General features: G+C 42.7%; 1 protein-coding gene and 1 long non-coding RNA gene across 5 annotated transcripts in view; both read right to left on the reverse strand.

Annotated features, from left to right (window-relative positions):
- LOC119010457 overlaps positions 1–14,923 on the reverse strand; it is a 32,916-nt gene extending 17,993 nt beyond the window's left edge. For both annotated transcript variants that reach the window (XR_005071969.1, XR_005071970.1), the window contains exon 1: positions 14,618–14,923. This is a non-coding gene — a long non-coding RNA (uncharacterized LOC119010457). The remainder of the gene's footprint in view (positions 1–14,617) is intronic.
- Positions 14,924–16,220: 1,297 nt separating this feature from the next.
- Positions 16,221–21,167, reverse strand: part of usp54b (ubiquitin specific peptidase 54b) — a 57,720-nt gene continuing 52,773 nt past the window's right edge. For 2 of the 3 annotated variants that reach the window (XM_037082408.1, XM_037082407.1), the window contains exons 18-20: positions 20,993–21,120; positions 20,769–20,900; positions 16,221–18,699 (exon numbers count right to left, since the gene is read on the reverse strand). In XM_037082408.1, coding sequence (XP_036938303.1) covers positions 18,613–18,699; positions 20,769–20,900; positions 20,993–21,120 — 347 coding nt within the window. In that variant the 3' untranslated portion in view covers positions 16,221–18,612. Of the gene's footprint in view, positions 18,700–20,387; positions 20,527–20,768; positions 20,901–20,992; positions 21,121–21,167 lie in introns of all 3 variants that reach the window. The other variant, XR_005071951.1, reaches the window with a different exon arrangement.

A 21,167-nucleotide genomic window follows, 5' to 3' on the forward strand; every position in this document is an offset into this window, starting at 1 on the left:
TGGTAAGAGGAAGCTAACAGCTTGAATACATTTGTTTTGGGATTCTGCTTCCATTTTGGATCAACTGTGTGACTTGGGGCAACGTCTTTGTTTACTAACTCAAAAACCAAGCATCTTTAATTCACCATCACTCTTCAAATCTCCGACTGTCTTCTCTATCAGCCGAAGCTCACGGGTAGTGGAGTGATAAGACCCAAACCCAATGCCAAAAATGATGGACAAAAACATTATTTTTCAGAAATACAAAAAGAATCTTTCAAGAATCTTTGGTCTGCGTCAAGCTTGAGTTGGGTTCAGACACACAGCGAATGTGTCCTTTAACTCAGTTGCTTGGAGACAACTCCAGTTCCCAGCCACTGTAACGGCAACGAGGAGACAGCAGACAGTTGTGGAAAAGACAAGGACACTGTGTCGCCTCTCTCTCTCAGAACAGAGAACCTCACCACACTATAGTTCTTTTTTGAAGCATCTGTACAAGTTCAAAATTGACACTTCACGGTGGTAGAAACAAAGACAAGACGAAAACAAAGAAAACAAAGAAATAACAGAGAGAAGTGGAGTTTTGTTTACATTCTGCAAATAAGCTGAAATCGGAGTTGTCTCCTGTACCTTATATACACTCATATAACATTCATATATTCCAGTAATGAGTGATTTCAGTCTCTTCTTTCAGTTTTTTTTGCTTAAATTCTTACATATTGCAAATTTGAATCACCTTACCTACATAGAAAACAAATCAGATCTTGGCATTCAGGAATCAAACCCCACATCCCTCAGGGGAAGTCCTGTGCATGATCCATTCAGTCACACCATAACTCAGACTCTCCTCGCTCTTTACACCATGTCTTCAGGAAGAGATGCCAGAGGGGTAACTTCAGCATCCTAAATAAGTGTTGGAGGTGAGATCGGCTGAAATTTCTGGGAACATCATTCCCCTAGAGGGTAAATTGGAAAGTTTTCAATTAAGATTGCGAGTTTTCATTTGACAGAAGTGAAATGCTTTGGTTCAATCGGCGTAATTGCAATATACTACCTTTTAACCTCAAACACTGATCAAGCTGCTCCTCGGGGGTTTGCAGAAGTCTCATACCAGTCTGTGATTGGTTGTTTGCCAAAGCTGTGCAAGAAACAATCAATTACTCTTAAATGTACTGTACAAATGTGACTGAAGACAAAATACAGCTCTGCCTCTGTCGCGGCTGCGTTTGCACATTTTCAAATTAATGAAAGGCTGCAGAGCAAATCCGAGCCATTGCTTTGGCAGATTATTGATTTGCTCCATTGGAAACATTCATTCACGTGCGAGGGGAGGGGTGTAATGTTGTAATCCCAGAACAGATCCCGATGAGATGAGAAGGACCCTTGGACTTTGAACTCTGCAGGGCAAATCGAATCACATTGGGCCGAGCAGAGCATATCTGCAGGAGACAGGAAATGGAAGGTTCGGATGGTAAAGACTTTACAGCGTGCATGTAACTGACTGTACGAAAATTGCGGTATTGATGCAAAAGATGATTACCTACTCATCAAGCCATTTTCTGCACGGACAGGAAGATTGCACAGAATGATACCGTTCCTCTTTCTATGCATTCATGTTCGTGTATTTCGACACACAAAGCAGTCTGCGGGAGTGACTCAGAGGGCTGCAGTAAATTAAACAGAGGACATCGCTTAACTACAACATGACGGCTGATGTGTCTCCATTTGATGGAGTTACCACCAAAAAGCATCTGGCTGCCCTGTGTAGTCCTCACATAAAAGGCAAACAGATTAGATTAAAATGGCATACAACAGATTAAAATGGCACAGCGGGGGAAGTGATTTCATAGGACTGGCAGACGAGATGAACGAGGGCATGTCAAAACTGACAAACAGCGAGTTGGACTGCGTGTGTGTGTGTGTATAAAAAGAGATTAGTGAGAAAGACTGAATGAAAGAGAGGGAGAAAAAAATTAATCATCAGGTTTTTTGGAAAGGGTAGAGTTAGAAGAGCATGTGGGAGGGTTGGGAGTCGATTTTAAATGGAGAATAAAAAAAAAAAAAGAAAAACAGAGCGGTAAAAGAAGTGACTTTCTGAGACTATAAAAGGAAAAAATGATAACATGTCAAAGGGGTTCACAGATTTTGCCAAAAGAGGGAGCGCCAGATAAGCTTTTCTGCTCCCGACTGACCCTCGAAGTGAAGCAGTCTGGGGTTGAAGAGACGGTCATGGCTTGAAGCACAGCCTCATCCAAGCATAATTTGCAGACACTTGATGCTCTTTACAGAAACATCTGACAGAAAACATCAACAAAAAAGAAGAATATAGGTGGATCTAATTATAATCTCGCCACCTGCTCACAGTCGCTCCTGGGGCACATGGTGTTTACTGTACGGGGCTGCCAGGTGTGACCCATATTCAAAATGCATACATTCAAATCGCCTCCTCGCTTTCTCTTTCACCTATGTAAACAACCGAATGGGTTGATTGCCACTGACTCCCAAGGCGGCTTTCATCACCGTTCCCAAAACGACATGATTGTTGCAGCGTGCCAGTTAAAAGACTTGACGGGCCGTCGCTTGGTTAAAGGGGTTTTTGCTTTCTGTTGCATTCACGTTAAAACACCGCTGTTGTTCTGATCATCTCCCCCTCTCGAGTGGTTGCCAGTTGGTGCCCTTGCTCATGTTGCCGACGTTGCTAACCTCGTGATACCGACAGTGTTATACCATCGGCTGACGCACCTTGTGAAAAGCTGGGACCAACTGTTAGAATGAACATACCCACTTTACATTATGTACAAGATGTAACTTCACAATGTCATTTCGTTAAAATAACTCTGACTTTTTGGTTTCACACTGGACACAAACAGTGGCCTGCTGGGTCAAAGTCCTGTTCTTGTCTAACTCGGCCACCCGTCCATGACATCCTCCTCATGTGGGCTTTCTCGCTCTTTATCCTACTTCGCCTGACATCCTCTTTTGTTGCCGTAGTAATTGCTACGCCCATTAAAGGCTGCCACCTAACAACAAACATAAATATGGTTCGTAATAAGCTGCTTTCACAGTCCACCTATATGGTCATTTTTCTGATGAGGACAGGTTGCACACTGTGCTGTAACTCCAAACTGGCACAGCAGCTAGGGATTATTTTCCCAACTGATTAAGCTGTTGATTATTTTCTGGATTTATTGCTTCATTAGCTGTGGGGTTTGTTTAAGACTTGCATTTGATTAACCTCTTTGTTAACTTTCTATTGATTTGTCTCTTAGCTTGCTTTTGTTTTTTTCCCCTTATTTCTCTTGTGAAGCACTTTGTGACTCAGAAAATAAACTTGAATTTTTTTATTATTATTATAAGATGTCAAAAATCACAGAAAAAAAATTGTCAGACCATCAGATGAGTAAATTATTTGTGTATTGATAAAATTGATAGAAGCATTAATCCTCACATTTCAGACTGATCAGAGAACAGTTTGCTGTGTATGCTTGCTTGAACATGAGAGAAGTTGCTAATAATCTTTTAAATGATGTATATGATTAAAGGAATAATCCAACATGTGGGTAAATACTCATGTATCTTTTTAAATTTTAATTTTTGCCACTATGGTAAATACAGAGTAAGGCGACAGCTGGTTAGCTTGGCTTAGGTTGAAGACTAGAAAATGGGTTATACAGCTAGCTAGCCAGGTTACAGTTCAAGTGTACTGCAACAAAAACATCTACCCCTCTTAAACTCATAGTTTGTTGGTTCAATTAGCACATAAACTGAAGTATTAAACCAACAACTTTTTTTGGGTGCTTATGTGCAGGACTATTTCTGGGCCAGATGAGATGACTTCCTGGGGTAAAGTCATATGTACATTTTAGTTTTTCACAGAACATCCAAAAATGTGCTTAATGTGGTATTTGTGAGCTTTAGAGGTTCTGGTAGGCAGAACGTTTCTTGCCTTTCAACAATAATAAGACTAATTCCGGTCTTTATGCTACACTAAGCCAACCAGCTGCTGGCTGCAGCTTCATATTTAAGGGACAGATGAGAGCGGCACTGATCTTCTCATCTGACTCTCATCAAGAAAGTGCACAAGTGGCATGTGGCATGCAAAGCCTTTGGTGCTACTTCAGGATCACAGTAGCTATGCATTCAGCTAAAAGTCAGCTAAAAATACCAAAACTAACATGAGGTTTGGCCACCATGAAGATTGGTGCGCTAGTGGTCCATCTGTGTGGAGATCAGGTAGGGATCTAACGGAAACATGTTGTTGTGAGCCTGTTTAACCTGGTTCACGTGAATCCTGCGTGAGTGTCCTCGTGTAATCTTTTTAATCGTCTCACATTAAATTGGCCCAGTATACGTGGAATGCATGTACACAATCTGGATGGTGTCCTGCTGTTCATCCAATTATGACTGTGCCATGAGGGATGATGATGATGATGGCAATTCAGCTGGTCAGCACAGACAAATGGAAGACAGAAACCCTGCGGTGGGAGAGCGATATCTCTCTTGAGGAAAAAGAAATGTCAACCGGATGATGAGGATGGTGTCAGTCACTCAGGTGTAGCCAGTGATGTCACAGAGCACCAAACTCTAACTCACTTCGCTCCTCGACAAATCTGGAAAAAAGCACCATGGCAGATGATGGAAAACGTGGTCACATCAGCCCAGTTTCTCCAGGACTTCCACCTATTGGAGGATGCTCTACACAATTTACATTTACAGTGCAGTAAAGTAGTTTATTGGGTTATACCCAGACCACATGCGACAAGCTTCACAGAACATCCACCTTCCATGTATTTCCTCTGAATAGCCATGAATCCCTCCCCAAGGGGCCTGACAGGATGGCGAGGGATGATCAAGCTGTGCAAAGGGCAAAGCCCGAATAAATTAACTCTTACCTGGAGGAGGTGGAAAATGGTGGTGTGGTAACCGGTCACACATGAACCAGATTATGTGACTGTAGAATAATAAAGTGTTGCCTATTTTCAAGGAAACACCTGGCTCAGCGCAGCAGGGAGCGGGGAGTGACGATAATAACTTTCCCCCCCCGAGCAATATAGGCTCGGTGCCTGCGGTTGGATGCTGTGGTGGAGGCTGGGAATATGAAACGCTGTGTGGACAGCAGGGGCAGCAAGTGACAGTTAGCTTTCAGGTGAGTGGTGTGGCAGCAGGCATACAATGCCACAATGACAGGAATATGTTTTTTTATTGCAGTGATATGTGAGAGTAGACGGTGGATGAACTGACGATCGCAGGAAGCTTCCAGGGTGCTTTATTTCAGACGTAGCTTCTAAACAGAAATAGCTATGATAGTACATCTCGGTCTCATCAATCTGGGCAGTATTACATAACTTAACACTTTGGTTTTTTTCATATCGCATCATAAATAGCGTTGCTCCAGGAGCGTCTTCTGAATTTTAAGTCAACTACTAAAGCACGTTGTCAGGGTTGAGTTGGTTACGTAGAGTTTTGCAGGGATCATGCAATTCTGTAGGATAACCCGAAAGTTAGCATCACCCTGGTTGGGATGTGAGATTTTTTAAATTGGATTTTGAATTGATACGGAAAATAAGCTCTGTGGCAGACACAACTTTTATCAGTCCAGGATAAATGTCAGCCGTGTACGTTCCTACAAAACTTTTCTTAAATTCTGTTTTTCTCTCTTGTCACAACACTGGTTAGATCTATATAACATTTTGTCTGTGGTGTAACAAACTCAGAACACATAATGCTGCTATACAAAGACTTTAAACAAGACTTAATTGCCCAATTTCAACCATTCTGTCGCTGCCTTTCACTGTGTGGCTGTTGTAGGAATAATGATGCACAAAATCTTGGCACTGAACATCCAGCTATCATCCTGCCGAGTCCGTTGGGACTCATCCGTCCATTTTGCTCATTTTGTCTGACATTAAAACGTAATATCATTTTTTTCCCCCTTCAGGTAACATCTCAATCGATTGTGTCAGTATTTTATTAATAATGTGCCCTCTTGCTGGAGATGTTACATGACTGACGGGGAACAGTTAAGCTGCCTGATCTGGAGGGATGAAGCAGGGAGATATGAGACACTGGCGAGGAGAGACGGGAGAGGATGACTGAAGGGGAACAGAACATGGAGACAAATAGGGAAGACTGTAAACGCAGAGAAAAGAGGCAACGAGTCAGAGAGATTGAGGGAAAGAATGACTTGACTGGAAGGTGAAAAGAATAAAGTTAGATTCAGGGATAGGCAAAGGAGGAGATCCATTATGCTCGGAGAGAGTAGATGGCCTTGGCATCAAGCATTATTGTGACAGATTAAGGGTTAATGTTCAACAGGGCGGAGAGGAGTGGAATACTTCCATCGTGCTCGCACACACACAGCGACGGTGCTGCTGCATGTGCTGCCGAGGGCTGAAATCAAAAGCGGTGATTCTGATAATAATAATTGCAGTGATTACCGCTTGTTCGCGTATCTCCCAGCCATTATTCCCGCAATGTTGTTTTTTCTACTCCACTGTGTAGGCCTGCATTAAATCTCTTCAATCTCGGTCTCTGACAGCAACCACAGCAGAGGAGGAGATTGCACAAAGGGAAAAAAGAACATCCCTCTTGCTCTGGAATCACAGATGGACTGCTGCAGAAAATGTAATCAAAAGCCCTGAAAGGGAGTTCTGACTTTTAATATGTGGAAATGATGCCAGGTTGATGGGTTTGTCGGTGTGTGTGTGTGTGTGTGCAAACTTTAACCATACTGTGCTGCTGTTCTCTACCGGGGGGTGGGGATGATATATAGGTTGGTGTTGGTGCACATTACAATATAAATCACATTCGTTTTCCAGTCACTTCATGCTTGGATATTATCTGTCTCAGTTATACATCATGGCAACATGACTGCAGCACAAGTTTCCACAGAAAAACTGAAGAATAACAAAACGTTCACATTACATGTTTATGACCAGACTTGCATACTGGGAGGTGGAGAGGATGGTGGTGGAGCTACAGGCGAGACGGCTGCCAGAGACCGCACTCAGAGACTGCATTTCAACAATTAACAGTGTGAAACCAATGCATATTTGTAAGGAGGCGTCAGGACCATATGTAGCCATGCTTGTTGTGACAAAATCTGATGTTTTTGACAGTCGGGACATCGTCAGTCATGTTTCTGTTGACTAAAATGGGTATTTTGAGCCACAACGTGATCTTTTCCCAACCCTCACTAAGTTTCAACATTTTTTACTAAGAAACCACTGTATATTTTTAAGAAGACTTCGGGAAAGCATCAAAAGCAACAAAAAACAGATATTTTTGATGACACCTTTGGACATCTCCAGCCATGTTTGTGGTGACGAAAATAATTATATTGTAAGCCACAACATGATCTAACCAAGTTGTTGGCAAAGCCAGTGATCACAGTTCAAAACTGTGTTTCAACATTATGAAGATGTGAAACCACTGGATGTTTTTAAAGGTATTTCAGGACAACATCTAGACATGGTTGTGGTGACCAGAACAGGAATTTTTAGCCACAACATTACCTTTTCCTAACCCTAACCAAGTTTTTTCTGTGCATAAACCTAACTAGACCTTATCTACACCGTTGTTGCGAGATAAAACTGAAAATTGTACCAACAAAAATTGCAACGTGAAGACATGTCAAGTTTCATCGTCTTCGTGGTTGGCAGAAAGGTACTTTGCCAACATTTTTCTGGCGATTGCAGCAGGTAGAGTTGTAGCTGTTTACAAAAACATTAAATATAATATCAATATCTGATTACAACTACAATATAGTCTGTTGTCACTCATTTACTAAACGATTAGACGTAATACTGCTCAGGAATGCTAAATGTGGGGACTTACAGCAACATTTTGCTGGAACACTTTGCAGTGCAGGTGAAATGCAGTCCCCAAGCACCTCAATCAGCACCTCTTTTTGGTCAAAATCAAGAACATACAGAACTGTTCTTGCACTTCGCTTCACTGTATGGTTTCTCTTTCCGACACAGAGTGGAAGTCAGTACAGTTTCCTCATCAACGCATGTGTGGGCGAGAGACAAAGAAGAAGTCCACAGAAGAAAAACTGAAGGAGTCATTGAGTGACTGAATGAATACATTGATGAATGGAAGGGGGAGAATGAATGATCCAGTCGGTACACGTGCAACAGGGCTAATTGGTAAGTCATAGTTGCTATGGTAACAGCCCCATTTGATGGATATATATATTTTTTTTCCTTGCAAACATTCATTCTGAACCACCAGCTCTACGTGTTTGGAGTTAAAGTGCAGTGATTTGTCCAAAAAAAGATTGAACTTGAGACAGTGTCTCCCTGAACGTGACTCTGTGTGGGAGCATTAACGAGGGAAGCTGCGTGCCAGACACTGACTTTTTTTTTTTTTCACCCTGGATCAAGGCTGGGTTCGATGGAAGAACTCCCCGGTTCAACTGAACAAAGAGTTTAGATGCCAGCGAGGGAGCACACCGGCAAAAATAGACCAATAAATAAAGAAAAAGGTGAGAGGGTTTTTACAGGGAAGAAGTCACGCCTGGGTTGCAGCAGACTGACGCATGGGATAAAAATAACCCCAAAGTTTCTATTTCTCTCCCGCAGTAGTCTACTCGAGCTCATCTCCCTCCTCCGCCGGTGTGCTATTTTTAGCCCACGATGACTCGTCTACAGAGAGCGTGAGGGCCTGTCTGCCACCGCGCCGCACGTGAGTCCCCCTGCACGTGCGCTCCTCTTCGTGACAGGCAGCCCGGACGTCAGACACAACTCCCACCGCCACCGCCAGCGGTACCAATGCCGACGAGAAGGAGGGAAGGGGAGGAGGGATGAGGGAGGGAAGACAATGTGCAGGAGGGGAAGCGGACTGATCGGAAGATAAACTTTATTCAAAAAAGAGATCTGAACTGCTGCTTCCATTTCATTTCTGCTCAAATTCATGCATTTTTACACAAGATTGTCTCTGAGATAGACTATTGCTGTGGACATACCGTATGTAGGCTGTTTAAACTCGTATGGGCTCAGTGAAGAGTGCTGTGCTTGGATTGTTGACGATTAGTTTTTCTGAATAACAGATGTGGCGTGTAAATGAATGAACAACGAAATGGAAAAAAGTGTATTTTACATGAACACGCCAGAACAGTGTGTTTCATTGAAAGTGTTCATAGTTTCGGGCAAACTAGTGATCGTGAACATCGCCAACTTCTGCAAGAGAGGACACTTAGATTTCCCTCAGTATTTTACACATGTTCTTATGCATGTGAAATGTCTTGAAAGTTAGTCCATACCAACAGAAGCTCCTCACTCCCACAGGAAAAAACTGCTCCTGAAGTGTCATCAGTCACTTCAACTCCGTGACTTTGTGACATCACACTACATCAAACATTTACATAGTTCATGCCAAGCTGCTCGTTTGACACGTGAGAATTAATTTGGCACAGCTGCTCTGTCGTTGTTGGCAGCGCTGGCTCAGGCTTGTGTGAACTGACCAATCAGAGAAGACTGGATATTCAGGAGGCGGGCCTTAAAGAGGCAGAGTGTTCCTTTTGTGGGGAGTATTTTGTAAAGCACACTATCAGTTAAATGTAGTATTATTATTATTATTATTATTATTATTATTGTTGTTATTATTTGGGCATTAAAGCAAATTATAAACGTATTCTAGTATCAACTCCAGAGAAAATGTCCACAGTTCCATAGGCTCCCATAGTTTTCTATTTTCCCACTCCAGGGTTTGAGGAGCCGCCTCTGTCACAAGCCACACATCTCAGTCTACTGGAGCCTTATCTCACAGGATCAGATGTATGTTTTCCACAAGCCAAGCGCGTAGTTCGATTCTATCCAAGAAAAGCGGCAGACATCTTTATGGCCACTAACTCTAAAAACACAAAACTCAGACCAAAACAATCTCAGTGGATAAACAGCACTACAGGTAAGAGGAGAAATCAGTATTTTTGATTTGGGGACCAACTCTCCCTTTAAATCCATGTTTGTGAGCAAGATATATTCCATCTACCTGACTGCTGTGGAATAGGGAGATGCTAATTTAACAGCATGATAATCGCACAGATTTGCCTCGGGCCGGTCACAATAAAATGCCACTCTCAAAATGTGCAGTTTTATCACACGACAAAATGCCACAGATGTTGCACGTTTTGAGGGAGCGTGCGATCCAGCATGCTGACTGCAGGGGTGGGACTCAGAGCTGATTTGAATGTTCATCACACGACCATAAGCAGTCCCTCCGACGTCATTTCTGAGAAACAATCAACCATCCTCGCAACCACCGACCAAGTGTGACCACGTCAGACGTGTCATGTAATTATATTTATTTGTTATTGCACTGCAGCAATGATGTCAGCAGTGTTTCTGCCTTTTTCTGACATCATTCAGATCAGGTGAACTTTGTTTTGTGTAGGACGTTAATTCCTTACAACTGGTGCAGATGCAGTCAATTTTATTTATACATTCAAGAATTCTGAAAACACTTTTATAACATCATTAAAAATAATTTATTGGTTTTGTCATGAAAACACAGCCTCACCGCTGGAGGAGGGCTGTGTTTGTCAGGGCGATTTTCAGTTGGATGATCCATTCTTACAATTCTTCGCTCGTACGAAGCTCGCTGACTGTGACTCACTTTGAACAATCTCTTCTCCCTCATCCTTTTCTCGGGAACGCTCCGTCCATGTGCAGTGGACCGTTTTTCTCACGTAGCGCCCCTCATCCTTTGAATCTCAGCTCCTCTTTCTGAGCGTCCAGAGTCGTCCTCACTGTCTCCCTCTGGTTGTCCATATGCATCAACGTGGGTCGCTGGTGGAGCCACGTTGGAAGATGCAGCGGTGAAAACAAATCAGAGTTTTGTATTTGGGCGTCCAGGAGGAAACATGAAACAACATTAAAAGAATAACAATTCTTTTTCAGAATTTCAGTGGATTATCTCACCACCCTCCTCCTCCATCTCTCTTCTGTGCATTCCTGTGATCTTCCTCACAATGTGGTTTTCTATCATTTTATTGTGTCGATTCACAAAAGCACCGCTGAATGCTCGTTATTTGTCGAGGTTCTCCATCATCTCCTCTGCAGTATCTGCAAATTTCAATCTGGGTATCATGTTGCCATGTTTGCCGCAGGTTTTGCAGTTAGTTGAGCTCTCCATGCTTGAATCAAACTGTTAACTCACACGGTAGATTGTTTTCAGTGGTTTAAGAGCTGGAGTTTTGCGGGCAAACACACCGACCTCTTCAGCCTGTCTCTAAGTTCCTGCAGATCATCTTCCGCTTGCGTTGCGTCTTCTTCCTGAGCGTCATTCCTGATGTCCTGTTCTTTTCTCGTGGTCTTCTTATTGTCTCTCTGGCTTTTCGTTCAGCCTGCTGTCAGCCTTCCCTAAATGTGATATTTTGACTGGGATTAACTTCTGAGAGCCGTAGATTCTTCCCCCTAGATTGTCAAAACAAAGTCCAGTCTCATTTGTAGTGAGATTGAGATTGTAGATTCTGGCTTAAAAGTTGTCACAAAATGTGTTTAGTTTCTTTTGCCGACTTCCATATCGTGGAGGAGTAATAACGATAAGCCTTAATACAGAATTCCTACATATTATATCTTTAAAAATAAAAATATATCTAAAAAATCAGTAGTGGTTTATGACTACATTAAAAATGTGTGAGTGATTCAACAGTGATCCTTCATGTAGGCGGGAGGCTACTACTCCACTCTTGGATTCATCCGGTGACAATTTCACAGGTAGGTTGACCTCCTATTACTTCATTTCAGGTGTTAAAGTGAGCAATTTTTTTCACAGTGTCTGAAATCACACCTTCCTGTCCAAGTGCCTGGGAAACTTCCATCCCGCTCAGCGTTCAGACAGGAAGGTGTGTTTTTTTTCTTGAGATGCTTGAGAGATCGTCTTCATCACTTTCACCTTGTCTGGTTTTACTTTCTTTTTTCAAACAAATAGTAAAAGTATTTCAGCACCTCCAGTTCTAGTTAGTATTTTTGCTGCATCGTTTCCTCTGAAGCCATCTCATGTGATTTTCTTCCTTCTTGTCCCGCACCATTAAGTTATCAGTGTGGGCTTATACTCCATCCAAGCCTTTCACAATACCCCGCTTCACCGTCCTGGAAAATTCCAGATGTACTTTATATCCAAAGGATATAGCAGCAAGAATCAATAGTGCCAGTGGACAGTTGAGCGGTTTTGTCATTGAGAGATAATTATCATGTGATTTCATCCACAGCTGGATGCTTGCATCATGTTCTGACACTTACAGTTGGCTTTCCCTACAGAGCATTTACATTTTCTCACTCTGTGGTCTCAGCAGCTCTCATCTTGTCCAGTGGGCAGAGTTATTTGCAGTTTATCTGCTGATTTCTGTGTATGAAATGTGAACTTTGACTACTGCAGTTTTTTTCCAGCAGCTTGTCCTCCATCCTGAAAGACATCTTTGTGTTCTGAATCATCTGTGTTGTTATCTGTGCGGACTTCACCACCTCTATTTATCGTGTTGACCCATTTCTTTCCACCTCAGGTTGTCGTGCCTAATATTGGCCGGAAAGCATGTGCTCTTTTAGCAACACGGACTAATTACAATCAATGTGCTGATGTTCCCAAATCCCACAATCCCCCCCTCCTTTTCTTTTTAGTTAGCCGGTCACACCAGTGGATATTTTTAAGCACACCTGGGGATATTTCCTTCCATTTTAGTCACGTCAGATTGGGTGTTTTTTGAGGCGACCACGGGATGTCGGACCATCTCCATCCCTGATCCAGCCAAACAAAACAGGTATTTTAAGCCAAGCCATGATGTTTTCTTAACCCTTACCAGGTGTTTTTTTTTTTTTTTTTGTGCCTACGTGGTGACGAGGGAGGAATTAAAAACTCAATTAAAATAGATGAAAAGTTGCAACTTAGGGAAACTTTCAGTTCTAACTTATCTGTTGTTCGGCAGGGAGTTTAGGATAGTATTATTTTGGCAGTTGGGTTGATTTATATGTGATTGTTTCTGAGCATCTAAGATGACATTTTAGCCGTCTTTTCAACCAGCTAAAATTATGATATCAGCGTGTCAAAAAACACAAAGTTGTTCCTCATTTTGATGATTTTTTTCATTGGTGTGAAGGTTTTTCTCCACAGTGAATTTATAGAATTCAATGCTTCATATAAAATTTCTTAAATATGGAACTAGATATACTGCAAGCTGCTAATAAAAAGCTTCCAGGACTCTGTTTCACTCATTAATGTAATGCCAGTCAACATCCCTTCTCCCTGGTGACTACGCGGCCCAGCAGCAGACAACACTGTACAGTGACAGCGAGGTTTACTGGGGACGAACGTAAACACCGATGGTCTTGTTATTCTATATTCATCAACAATCAACATTTACCTCATAATGATACGCTGAAGCAGAAAACTTGACAGCTGAAAATCTCCTTCATGATTCCGTCAGTTGACCCGTGTTGGTCTTGACGCTTCACACATGCTGATGACATTTTCACAAGAGATGTCTACATCTCTTAGCAACGTCTCAGCCATTAAAGAAGAGCCGATCCCACTCACCATTTTGTCTCTAACCAGAGTCGCCTCTGTGACATCAGATTTACACACCTTCACCTCCTTCATGCGCTTAAAAGTCTCGACTGACTCTTATCACCTCATTCAGCGTGCAGAAATGTTGGGTTTGTTTTGCTCGGTCAGGTGCACTCTCCGACAGGCTTTCAGGAAATCTTTATCACCACCTTCCAAAAATGTTGCCTGTCTTAAAATCAAGGCCAGTGCATCAATTTTGATACCAAGCAAGAAGTTTGTTCCCTGCAAAGACACAAGATAACTCTGCTCATCATCAATCGCCGTCAAACAGCTACATTTGGCAGATTATTGGGCATTGTTTTGTAGTACTCTTTATGACGGACAGAGAACAATCTTCGATATTGAAGGAGTGATGAAAGTGGGCCGATAAAACTGCACTTAGCGAAAACCATCCAAACCCTGAATTCAGTTCACTGGTTCTCCAAAGGATTTGCTGGACAAACATAAACCCACACTGACATATGGAAGAACCATTAAATGTATTTTCCCTGTACCGGAGAGCGCTGTATGTGAAAGGTAATGGCTATTGATTCATCACCTTTTCTCTGCACTGTTCTGCTGGGATTTGCTGCTTGGGAGTTTTCTTCCTTTTCTTCGCACAGAGAGAACTCCATCAAACTTTTTAATTGTCACCTCGAGCTAAAAAAGAGAAACCTTGACAACAAAAGGCTGTCTGCGTGAGTGCAGCGACCACAGCTTTGTAGAGTGTTTTTACATGTCAGCGATGACAGCGTGTCAATACTTCTGTGAATGAGTGGGAGCCACTTAATGCAGTGTATGAGAGCATGCAGGGAACTGTGTCACTGCCTACATCTAGTGGTGGAGGGACAAACTGCACACTGGACACCATAACACAACTTAATAATATACTGTATGTTAACTAAAGGATTCACAGACAAGCTGTTGAGCAGCTGCATTGAAGAAAACTGCAATTATTAAGTCACAGTTCCCTCTTTTTAAAACATATTTACTTAAATGATGAACAGAAATGAGTCCTGTTCTTCTGCATCCTTTAAATCAGTCCAACATCAACACACATGCATGATACACAGTTTTTGTGTTGAATGTGACTTACCCTTTCCGAAGATGTCACTGTCTCTGATGTCCGTCCTGAATACACGTCCGAAAAATCAGTTTAGAAATCACAGGGAAACAGACGCTCCTCACAATTGCCGAACCTGCCCGAGAATCGTCTCGTTTTTAAGTTTCTTTCAGTATCAAACTAATCCAGTGTAAGCTATCTGTACAACAGCGAGTAAATTATAAACAGGAAGTGATATTAGCTCATTCGGCATACTTTTAGTGATGCCAATTTGCTAAAAAAGTAAACAAATAAAGGCTAAAATACGAGGCCGAAGTTGAAGACTTCACAGCTAACTGACGCCATGGCAACTGTTTTACTTCCTGTTTACGTCCCAACAGCCCCTAAATTAAGACACTGCGGATACAGAACGATTATTAAATGTATGATAACTTTAATTGTTTGCAAGCACATCATAATACTAACCTTGCCAATAATTCGACTTAAGAAGCAATAAAATTAGTTGTTTATAGTTGTTTAAAGTAGAATATTAATTTTTAGCATTCATGAGCTACATATGCTAATGAGCTATTTTGTGTATGTATTTGATATTGTTTCTTCTTGATGTTGTGACTCTTGTTTCAGGACCTACAAGAGCTAATACCTGTTTTTCCTACAATCTTGTAATTGATTTTTACAGGTGTATTGTCTGAAAGTCTGCATTTTAAAACCTCAAAATGTACACATTCAAGATACTTGAATTACATTTTATCCAGCTTTTTGCTGTTACTAAATCTCCCAGACTAAATATTGTACTTTTAACTTGACTACATTTGTCTAACTGCTTCAGTTACTTTTCAGATTACAAGTGTCCAAACACTTCCTGAACAGTAAAAAAACAAAACAAAACAAAACAAAAAAAAATGTTTCTCCAAAGCTGGTGAGTTTTAGGCAGGGCAGGGGTCCATGGGCCGAGACTGGACCAACATTAGGTTTGATTTGGGCTGCCAGATGTTTTGATTTAGCATTTAAATGTCTGCTAATGCTGTATTATTTTTATAAAAATATAATATTTTATTATACCCTATTATACTAGAAATACTAGATTACTTCTCTCACCATGACAAGCACAGTGCGACTTTGTGCAGGAAGTCAGTCGATTAAGGGAACCTGAGATCTGAGTACTATAAGAGCCCTGAGAGGCAAGTGAAAATATTTAAAGGAACTTAAACAGATTATCCTGGACTTTGAGATTTCGAAAATAGGCTCTTTGTTTCACACTTTCATCTCGCGCCTTCTGTGTAAAACCATTTTGCACCCTAATAAAAACAGTAGTGTAATGCATTTCAGCTGCCGTCCACAATTAAGTTTCAGTTTTGACCCTCCAAGGGAAAAAAGTTTGGCGCCGCTGGTCCTCAGGTTGAGAAAATTCTACTTCCTCAGCTAAATAAACAATTTAAAAACCCTCTTGTATTAGCTGGAAAAGACGTCATCACAGAGCTGAAAACGTTGACTTTTAGAGTTATTTGTCACGCTACAAACATATGATGAACTTTTAGAATAACAGTTTAGTAAACAGTAATTAAATAGTTCAAACTGGCTTAAAATCAAGACATCTAAAGCAGTGAAATGAAAACAAATGATGACACAGACAGTGTACGGTGGTTACGCCCCCTGTGGGAGTGCATTGGTAATAACTTTATTGCAAAAATACAGGTTCCCTCTTTCCCCGAGCAACACCACCCCAGAACTGACACACAGTCTTCACACACCCACAAACAATAAACCATCTGCAGCGGTTCATCCTCACCCTTCACCCGTCTCTTTGTCTCGGACCGTCGCATCATTCACAAACACACACTTTCATATTAAGTTTTACATTCATTCGCTCTCTGTCTTTCGCTCCTCCTCCACCTCCACCACCACCTCCTCCTCCTCCTCCTGGTTGCTCTCTTTTTGCATTCCATTGGTTAAAACGTAATAGTAGATGCAGAACAACAAAGTTCGAACCAGCAGCATTTTAAAACATGAGATCTCCTCCTCCTCCTCTCCGTGTCTTTGCCAGAGTCCATGAGAGCGCCCGTGGGTGGGTGTGTCTGCCTCCTGACTGTCTCTGATACAGGATCGTGAGGGAAGGTTGATTTGCATAGCGGACTCATGCGCTACAATTGGCTACATTCTCCCACATCCAGAATCCAGAACGAACAAATGAATCAACGACAACAAAACAAACAAAAAAAAAAGAAAAGAAGAAAGACAACAACAAAATCTGAACCTAAATGGAAAAATAGAAATGTTAAAACACGCTCTCTGAGTCAAGTGCCAACCTTTGGTTTAGTAACAACGATCAATCAACATCAGTAAATTCTTGACGAACTTTACATTGGCCAGTTGTTTTTGTTTATAAGTTGTTATTTTTATATAATATTTAATAGAATAAAGCATATAATAAATGTACTCTACACATGTCAGAACGCTCCTCAGTAAAGGGGGGAGTGGATGAAGTTACGTTACTGCGTGATAACTGTTCATACAACTGAGGAATGGTTGACATCTCTGAAGAAGAAGATAGCTCACTGGCCGAAAATATACCTCTACTACATATATCATATAAAGCATATTCATATTAGACATGTCACTGTCTCAGGCTGAAGATGAGCATTTTAATCTATTCACATCTGAGGTCTCGAAACCAGTTTCAGTGGGGGGAGGGAGAGAAATGATAAGAAAACGAGTGAATTCATAAGTTCACCTGAGGCCTTTAAATAAAACAAACGCCAATCGGACTTCTCTCCAGCTGCCTCTCAGTCGAAAAAGCCTTTCAGGAAAAGTGCACTTCTGCCGAGTAACCTTGCAAAGCGCACTTGAGTCATCTCTATTTTTCATTAATAAAGCCTAAAGAGAAGGGTTTTCCTAACCTACATACCTCTCGCTCCCGTCTCGACTTCCCCTCCCCTGTCGGCCTATTTCTGGTGCTACCGTTTCCTGTTTTTGGAAGAAAGAAAGAAAGCAAAGCGCGAATAAAAAGAGGAGCGGGAAAGAAGGGAAGAAAAGTAAGAAAGTGAGAAAGAAAGAAGCAGAGAAAAAGGAAGCGCTTTTCTTGTTTAATCTCCCGGTAGAAACGGGAGAGCTGTCATTAGGTCGGCGAGCGGTTTTTGGGGCGGGGAGGGCGGAAACTCCAGCTAGACACTTGTGAAGTGCACTCCACTCCTATTTGAAATGCAGACATGAGGAAGTACCACTTTTAAGTTTATCAATATTCGTTAATTATCATTTATCAACATTCCATAAGGTCTTATTAATTAACATACAGGTTTCATACATGAGTTTTTCTGTACATGACTTTTTAGTTTATTAGAGAGTTCGGTCTCGGGCGGGTTTTGTACTGTGCGCGCACACAGGAAGAGAAAAACAAACGAACCCCGAAAAAACAAAGAAGAGAAAAAATATGGCTGTCCATCTGAAACAGTTCGGCTACGTGTGCGTCCAACAGGAAAAATGCCCGTGAAGAAAGAGGAAGAGGCGTGGCTACTTGGTAAGAGCCTCCCCCTGAGCTGAGGGGTCCTGTGTGTGGGGAGGGGCGGAGTCTGCCGAGAGCTCAGGTCCGATCAGACCCGGCCGGTGAGCGACCAAGCCGACACTGAAAGCGGCATGCTCGCCAGGCTGACTGCACAGGGGGGAACCCTCCGAAAACCCAGGGGGAGACAGAAACAACAGTCCCGGGGAAGAAGGGGGGGAAGGTTGAGGTTGTAGTTGGGGGTCAGAGTGACTGCATAGACAGAATAGTAGGTCGAGGATTGGGAGGGGGAGGGAGGAAGGCAAGAAGGGGCTAAGCAGGGTGCTGCAGGCGCTGAGGGAGGCTCTACGTCAGTGCAGATGTGCATGTGTGCGTGCATGTGTTTGCGTGTGCATGTTTGTTTGAGGGAGGAGGAGGAGGAGGAGGAGGAACAGGATGGGAGTTTGATCCTCCTGAGCCGATTCCAGGTCCATCCAGGCGAGGACCCCGGCGCCGCCGCTGCCCCGTGGTGGAGGTGGAGCGCGGTGAGAGATTAGTGAAGCAGAGTCGGACTCTGGTCAGAAGACAGTTTGACCCCCGTCAGACACAGCCAGAAGCTCCCTGCACTGCCCGACAGCTCCTGGACGGGAAGAACGAACAACAGGTCGGATCAGCACCAAGGTGCGACTCAGATTCACGTCAGATTCCCAGAGTGAACCGTCAGAACACAAGAGGACATTTTTATGTCTGCACCTTCTCAGTGAAATCAGTTGATTCAAAACATGCCATGTCTTTACTGCACTGTATAGACATTTTCATCTTTAGAAACTTTGGAATTTGTCCATAAAGTAAATTTGAAGTGAACTGTGGTGCAACATAAAACCACATAAAAACACATAAAAACATATAAAAACACATAAAAACATGTAAAAATATTAAAAAACTGAAAACTGGAACCTCCCAGAATCAACTGCAGCAAAATGGGCTCCATAATATTCTAACTTCAGGGTTTAATGATAGAAATAAAAGAGTACAGAGTTATTTTGCACATTCAGAGAGGTTTTGTATTAGATTACAAAGAGGTTTCAGGTTTAAAGAGAACCGAATTTCCTGTTTTCTGCTGATGAAAAAAGATACTTTAACTTCTGCTTTAGCAGGACTTTAGTTCAGGACAGAACAATAAGTCTTTTATTTCTAGTGATTAATATTTCTTTTCTCTTGTCATATGGCTGACTGATGGACTAAAACAGGGTCACGCACACCTTTAGTGTATTTACATGCATATAATTGTCACATTTCATCTCCCAGTACACACGATCGTGTCAGTATCCGGGTTTTTTAAGCGTGAGCAGTTGAGTCTGTGTCCCAGTGAAGGATCAGAAACCTGGATCATGCTGCAGTTTTTCTGGTTTCTGAGACCAGGATATAATAATGTTCAAATGCACAGAACCAACATCCTCTGATGCTACGTGTGCATGAAAACATGGTCGCTGTTGAAGGTGAAGCTGTCATCTCACATCTCACATCCCAAACAGATACGAAATAAATCTGACAGGTTTTAAGAGTCAGTGTCGACTTGTTTTTCCTTTTCTTGTATTTCCCGGATTGCTCATTATTCAGTTAGCCAGCACCTCCGACAGCTCGTCCCACATATGTCATCTTGAATTTTTAACTGGAGAGGCGCCTCACAACCTGCCGCGATGTTTGACACAGAAGTAGTTTCTGTTGTCTGTGTTTCCTGTGTGAAATAATTGGAGATATTCAAGTGTTTTCTTCACGCCCAGCAGTGAAATCATTACAGTTGGAGCTGGTTGTTCTAAGCTGTGGAGCAATAGGAAGCTTTGCATGGAACATCTTAAAAAAACAGAGTTTTTTTTTTTTCTCTAACTTGTGTCAGATTTCATTTAGCTTAAGGACAAAACATCCTCTTTATCAACTGGATTGTGGTTTGGTTTCTAAAGTTTTTAGACGTCTGCAGGAATTTTTAACTAAATGTGACACATGGCAGATTTTCCCAGGGATGAGAAAAACCTTTGGCTCTCCAGTTATTATAAATCAGTGCACAGCCCCAGGATACAGCTACGTGCAAATAGGGGCTTAGCCTACTTTCGTGCCAGATGAGTGTGGTTTGCCAGAAAGTAAAACATATCACCAAACATTCATAAAACATCACGAAAAGACACCGACTTTGCTTTTGTGACCTGATTTAAAAATCAGCTCTGAAACCCACTCGTCTGGCACCGAGAGTAGCTCAACCAAGGAAGCGAGTGGCATTTTCCTTTAAATATTTACAAGTGTGGGGTTGTATGAGCTCAGCGCGGTGTTTACCTGTGAAGCGGTGGAGGGAGGTGGTGATGAGAAGGTGTTGGTGATGAGGAGATGGAGGAGATGATAGTGGTGGAATAGCGACAGGGACTCAGAAGAGAGGAAGTAAGCAGGGAGAGGCACTGACATCAGCCTGCTTCACCTTTGAGAGACAAAGAGGAAGAAGAGAGGAAGAAGAGAGAGAGAGGGACAGATTGGAGATCGAAAACAAAAAAAAGCAGGACAGAAGGAAGAAACGAGACAAAAAGCGGAGGGAGGAGGGAGGGGAGGAAGAAGAGCACAGGGAGAAGCAATGTGTCAGGTGCCACGGCGGGAATCATCAGGCAGGTGCAGTTTAGCAGCACGGCCACATGGTGGCGGCAGAGGACAGGAAGTCACACTCACGAAGCTGCGGGTTGCAGTCAGGCGGCTGCGGCGCGGGGTCACCACCGTGCCGCTCAGGCTGCGTCCAATCCGCCTCAGGTTTTCCCCGTCGTCTGGCTCTACCCCGTGACGCAGATCCCGCAACATCATTGGCTGGAGGGGAAGGGAAAAATGTCTGTCAGACGCTAGAGGAGACGGATCCACGAGAGGGGGACTCTGTCAGGGAAGGATGATGCGGGTGTTACCTTGTTGAGGTAGGTGGGGGTGCTGGTGCAGTCCGCCCCGTACACACTCCTCTCCATGTCTGCGTTGGGGGTCTTGGAGCGACCCTGTCCTCCCACCCTGGATATGAGCCTCTCTGACGGGCTGCAGCCTGAAACACACACAGGCCGGAGGTCAGAGGCCGAAACATTCAGGGGT

Source organism: Acanthopagrus latus, chromosome 20 (assembly GCF_904848185.1).
Source record: "Acanthopagrus latus isolate v.2019 chromosome 20, fAcaLat1.1, whole genome shotgun sequence".
Taxonomy (NCBI): Eukaryota; Metazoa; Chordata; class Actinopteri; order Spariformes; family Sparidae; genus Acanthopagrus; species Acanthopagrus latus.